Source organism: Salvia splendens, chromosome 16 (assembly GCF_004379255.2).
Source record: "Salvia splendens isolate huo1 chromosome 16, SspV2, whole genome shotgun sequence".
NCBI classification, from domain to species: Eukaryota; Viridiplantae; Streptophyta; class Magnoliopsida; order Lamiales; family Lamiaceae; genus Salvia; species Salvia splendens.
This window is the reverse complement of record NC_056047.1, coordinates 8,075,260-8,081,216: the sequence shown is the minus strand read 5'-3', so window position 1 is coordinate 8,081,216 and position 5,957 is coordinate 8,075,260. Positions and strand designations below refer to the sequence as shown.

Sequence of the window (5,957 nt, the reverse complement as noted above, 5' to 3'; positions counted from 1 at the left end):
CGAAGCCATGAAGCACGGCCTTCCCCCACCGGCGGCTGGCGCCTCGCATGCTACGCCCAACAGCGCCGCAGAGCACGGAATCAACGCCGCCGCGGCGAGCGCAGTGGCCGCCGCCGCCGCTGTTGGATCCGTTTTCTTTTACTAAATAAGGGAGCGGTGGATTCTAACAATTAATAAACGGGAATAAGTGGTTAATTTTCATTTTACTTTATTTTTTATTCAGTGATCATAGAGGATTTGTTTTTCTTTATATATGTATTTAGATGCAGAAAATAGTGATTCTTTTGTAAAGAAGGACTTGATTTCCTTGTTATAATATTACAGTATTTCGCAGTGCAATTGATGGATTTCATCATTAGTTTATATATAATCATTTTAAATCACAAAAAATAGCATTAGTAATTAATTAATATATAAAAACTAAAATAATTATCATCCTAACAAAATGAAATTTGCAAGACAAAATTGCAAATATTTCGGTTCATAATCTCTTAAAATTTTATTTTTTCAAGACATTAAACATAGTCCAATGTAATTGAAAAAAATTTAAGGGAAAATATAAAATATGTTGAAAGTTGTGTATTTGTAGACTAATAGTATCATAAATGTCACCTTTGCTACGCAGATGATAATACAAAGTGTACTCCTCGTCAGCTTTTGATTTGGCCGGAAATGTTTATAGATTGAAAAATAAGAAAATCTCAAAAGTTTATGTATTTAGATCCAAAAATAAAAGCTAAGCAAAAAAAAAATTCAGAAAATATCAAAAGTCTGTATTTATAAGGCAAATAATCCTTATTGATATAATGCATCGTATTGATATCACTAATAAATTATTGAGTAGTACGTCACCCATTCCTTAAAAATTACTCCATAAACTATTTTCATTTTAGTCGGTACTTTAAAACTATATCAGATAACTTATTTTTCTCCATGTGAAATTCATCATCCACTAACAATACTTCAATCACTTTTTCTTTATATCTTTAATACTTTACCAATTTTGTAGTATTAAAATATGTGGTTTTTCAAAGTTCATATTTTTAAGGTAAGGGTGATTTATCACACCATCTAAATGCAAATTAAATTTGTGATAATTGTAATTAATAGTAACTTATAGTGGAAGCTTAATTAATTATACTCTAAAATTCATGAATCTTACCTATATCTATTTACAATAAATATAGCGTAATTTCAAATACTACTCACAAACTAACATTGAAATAAATCATTCATTTTCATAAAAAAATATACTGTACTTACTTTAGTTGAATAAACACATATTACAGTAATGCCACTGAGTCACACATCGAAGTAAACTAGGGCACAGAACCTAATCATAAACATTAAAAAAAAAGAAAAAAAAAACAAATCATAAACATTAGGAGAAATTTCTCAAATCACTCTCCTTCCCTCCACTCTTCTCCCCCATTTTCCTATTCGGATCCCCGCATAGAGATCCGATCCGCTCGCCCGAACCCGCCCAATGTCGCTGTCCTTCGACGAATTCGGCCGCCCCTTCTTCATCATACGGGAGCAGGAGCAGAAAACCAGATTGCGCGGCCTCGATGCGCAGAAGGCCAACATTTCCGCCGGCAAAGCGGTGGCGCGGATCCTCCGCACCTCCCTAGGCCCCAAAGGCATGGATAAAATGCTCCAGAGCCCCGACGGCGAGGTCACCATAAGTAAGCACTCACTCTGTTTTGCCCCATTCCTTATATTGTGCTTTTAACTGAACTCCTAGGGTTTTGGATTTAATATGTACTTGCTTTGTGATAGCTCTGAGCTTCAATTTTGTTGAGGTTCCGTGTAAAAATTATTCCTTGTTTTCTGCTTTTAATAGATTTCAGCTTGATTTTTTCTCTGTGTTAAAAAAATTGTTGCTTTTGGTGTCAGCAAATGATGGTGCGACGATTTTGGAGCAGATGGATGTTGACAACCAGATTGCGAAGCTCATGGTTGAGCTGTCGCGGAGTCAGGACTATGAGATAGGGGATGGGACGACTGGAGTTGTTGTAATGGCAGGTTCGCTTCTAGAACAAGCTCAGAAGCTGTTGGAGCGTGGAATTCACCCAATTAGGGTTGCTGAGGGATATGAGCTGGCTTCGAAGCTTTCCTTTGAGCATTTGGAGAGTATAGCGCATAAATTTGAATTTAGCAGCGCGGATGCGGAGCCTTTGATCCGGACTTGTATGACTACTTTATCCTCTAAGATGTAAGTGCTGATATGCCCTTCTTTGAAACTCATGCTATTATTTGAGTATATTGCATCTTTGTTATCTTATTTTGAAAATTGGCAAGTTTTTTCAATTTTTGATGGGTACTGTGAACTATAGTGGAGTTGTTTTTATCTTAGGAGTTCCAGATCTGAGTTACAGTTGTCGATGTTCTTTTCATTGTGCGTAGTGAGGAAGCTTAAGAACTTGTTTTGATGAGTTCTGCTAAAGCAATAGTCTCTTTTCCTCTCTGCTGCTACTTTTGAGAATGAAATTTTGTTCATTGTCTTTTTTATGCTCTTAGCATTTATTAAGTTATTATTGTCTTGATCATGTGAAAATGTGCTTAATGGACTTTAAATTCAATTGTTATTGGATTGTTAAGTTCCTAATAATATTCAGCCTGCTGATTTTGACTTGTTTCTGTATTGTCAAATATGCTCTGCAGAGTGAATAGGTGCAAGCGCAGCTTGGCTGAAATTGCAGTCAAAGCCGTGCTCGCTGTTGCAGATTTAGAGAGGAGGGATGTCAATCTTGACTTGATTAAAGTAGAAGGGAAAGTTGGCGGGAAGCTAGAGGATACAGAACTGATATATGGAATTGTTGTAGACAAAGATATGAGTCATCCCCAAATGCCAAAACAGATTGAGGATGCACATATTGCAATTTTGACTTGCCCCTTTGAGCCACCAAAGCCAAAGACTAAACATAAGGTCGATATTGATACTGTGGAAAAGTTCCAAACTTTACGTCACCAAGAGCAGAAGTACTTCGATGATATGGTTCTAAAATGCAAGGTGACTTTTTTATGCATGTTATATTATTTGGTCATCTTTGTTTTTTCTACGATCTTTGCAAAATTTGTGGCAACTGTAAATCATGTCGATCCTTGTCATGGTTTGATCTATGTTTGGTATGTATGCTTGAAATGCTTAAAAGTAAAGACTTTGGTGTAATTTAAAATCATCAATTTGTCACAGGATGTTGGGGCCACTCTGGTGATCTGCCAATGGGGTTTTGATGATGAGGCAAACCATTTGCTGATGCACAGGAATTTGCCTGCTGTCCGATGGGTTGGTGGTGTGGAGTTAGAGCTGATAGCCATAGCCACAGGTTTTTGGCAAATCTGCAATTATATGATCTATTCTTTTTACTCACGTTACTTTCTCTAGTTGGCATATCTTATGAAACTCTTTCTCGACTTTGTTATAAGGTGGGAGAATTGTTCCCAGATTTCAGGAGTTAACACCAGAAAAGTTGGGCAAGGTAAGCTTGTCCTTTGTCATACTTACATCTTAGAAACCATATGACCTAACTCTTTGATTACTCATGTCAGGCCGGTTTGGTTCGAGAAAAAGCTTTTGGCACCACTAAGGATCGGATGATATATATTGAACACTGTGCGAATTCAAGGGCCGTGACCATATTTATACGTGGTGGTAGGTATTCTTTCTAGTTCTACATTTTGATATGATTTTAAATCTATCAGAAGCAGTTGAGATTTTCCATGGTCGATTCACTTCTTGTTATTTTCTGTTACCTTTGGTTGTGTTCTCATGTCAAATGCTAGAACATGGACTCGGATTGATTCTTGTTTCCTGACAATGCTTTAGGTAACAAGATGATGATAGAGGAAACAAAACGCAGTATTCATGATGCCTTATGTGTTGCTCGGAATCTCATCCGTAACAACTCCATTGTATATGGTGGTGGCTCAGCTGAGATTTCCTGCTCAATTGCTGTGGAAGCAGCAGCTGATAAGTACCCCGGAGTCGAGCAGGTCAGCCCACATCCTTCCCTCTTGAACCTTCAGTTTCCACTTTCAAGACATTTTTAACTTAACAATAATCTTTCAATTTTGCAGTATGTAATCAGAGCCTTTGCAGACGCCTTAGATGCTATCCCGATGGCACTGGCCGAAAACAGCGGCCTCCAACCTATAGAAACTCTATCCGCTGTCAAATCCCAGCAAATCAAGGTAATTTCATACCCTGCTTCACTTCTCGCATATTCCTTTCATCGCAGTCAGTTAATGGCTTCCCTTACTCTATAGCTTTCGGCAAACACAAATACTAACATGGACATGATCTTCTATGTATGTGTAGGAGAACAACAACTGCTGCGGTATTGACTGCAACGACGTTGGCACAAACGACATGCGCTATCAGAACGTTTTTGAGACTCTGATCGGGAAACAGCAGCAGATTCTGCTTGCAACACAAGTTGTGAAGATGATTTTGAAGATTGATGATGTTATCTCACCTTCAGAGTATTGATTTTTCTACATGATTTGCTTGAATCTTAAATTTTGCTATTATCAAATGCTGCAACAATTTTAGGTTGTGGAATTGGTCGATTTTAGGACCTCTTTTTGACTTGTGGAACTTTGGTTTTATCTCTTTGAGATGGGCTTTATTTATTTCTCATGTGCCGTCTAATCTCCCGCTCTTACACTTTTTGGGCTTTTATACAAAATTTTCCAAATTTAATCATATAGTCTAATTCAACAAGAATGCAGCCAACGTAGTTATTTGACCGTAAATTGAAATGTGGCTAGGATTATTGTATTTTAATAAATTGCAGGTAAGTTTTAAAGTTTTTGAAGTTAGTTGAACTTGTGCGATTCAATTAGACATCAAATCTAACACTCCCATGTTCCGGCAGTGAGATATTTCATATTTGGCATAAGAGAGAGATAACAAAATAAAATAAAATAAGTTATTATTGCTTCAATAAAAAAATGGGTCAATCAGATTGGAACATACATAAAAAAAAAAAAGAATAAGTCTCAACATTAAATATAATTATAATTTTATAGGAGAAATCAAGCGCCCTCGTCGACTTTTCTAGCTATACTTTGTTCCAATAGCAAATATGGAAATTATAAGTTTTAAATGGATGCAGTGCATGTTTATATAAGGATCCATTACTATTAATTTCTTATTTATTTTGGTATTATTGTCAAAATTTCATGCATCTTGATCATGTTCCCTAAATCTAATTGGTGCTGATGCTATGGCAAAAATATATGGATATATGGAAAACAATTCTCGATATAATTTATAATAAATCATGAAATAAATCATGATAGATAGTCAAATACTGATCCACCCCCATTTTACAAAATTCGAAAAATCATCGAAGGCGAAATCTTTGTAATTATCTCATCATTCCTTTTTCCAGCAAATTACTACCATCTTATGTGCCAGTATGCAGTTATCGAACAGTAATTCGAACTTAACTAAACACTGATGTTTCGAACTTAAGAGCATCCACATCCGTGCTCTTGCCAACGAGCACGGATGTGGGCCCGGACTCACTTTTACTCCCCGCTCTTAGACAAGAGCACAACACCCACATCCGTGCTCTTCCGCAAGGACAAGCTCAAGGGTCTCACCATTCTATTATTCAATTTAAATAAAAACATTTCCACAATATTAAAATGCATTAAAAATAACCGGAATAATATTACAAATTACAAAAAAATTAAAAATTACATAATTAAAATCCTAAAAATTAAAATTTTCATAATTAAAGTCTTAAAAATAAAAAATTACATAATTTAAATCCTAAAAATTAAAAATTACATAATTAAATTCATAAAATTAAAAAAAAACCCACTACTCGTGGCCGAATTTCGTCCAAATGTGTTTGATTAGGTCTTCTTGTAGCTCAACGTGGGTTCGGGTATCACGCATTGTGTGCCTTGTTTCGATCCTCTCACCCACCGTCGTATGCACA

The 5,957-nt window shown here is 36.1% G+C and overlaps 1 protein-coding gene across 1 annotated transcript; it reads left to right on the top strand.

The window, feature by feature from the left end:
- The first annotated feature begins 1,366 nt into the window (after nucleotides 1-1,366).
- Nucleotides 1,367-4,642, top strand: LOC121772272 (T-complex protein 1 subunit epsilon-like). The gene is made up of 9 exons (XM_042169302.1): nucleotides 1,367-1,685; nucleotides 1,897-2,215; nucleotides 2,665-3,013; nucleotides 3,197-3,329; nucleotides 3,430-3,482; nucleotides 3,553-3,655; nucleotides 3,830-3,996; nucleotides 4,081-4,194; nucleotides 4,322-4,642. The coding sequence occupies exons 1-9, from the start codon at nucleotides 1,487-1,489 to the stop codon at nucleotides 4,490-4,492; spliced, it is 1,608 nt and encodes a 535-aa protein (XP_042025236.1). The 5' UTR covers nucleotides 1,367-1,486; the 3' UTR covers nucleotides 4,493-4,642.
- Nucleotides 4,643-5,957: the final 1,315 nt, after the last annotated feature.

Bases quoted from the DNA above. Each gene is read 5' to 3' on its own strand.
- LOC121772272 (XM_042169302.1), top strand. From the start codon at position 1,487: ATGTCGCTGTCCTTCGACGAATTCGGCCGCCCCTTCTTCATCATACGG. The intron at 1,686-1,896 runs GTAAGCACTCAC...TTTTGGTGTCAG, and splicing joins CGACGGCGAGGTCACCATAA to CAAATGATGGTGCGACGATT. The intron at 2,216-2,664 runs GTAAGTGCTGAT...TATGCTCTGCAG, and splicing joins ACTACTTTATCCTCTAAGAT to AGTGAATAGGTGCAAGCGCA.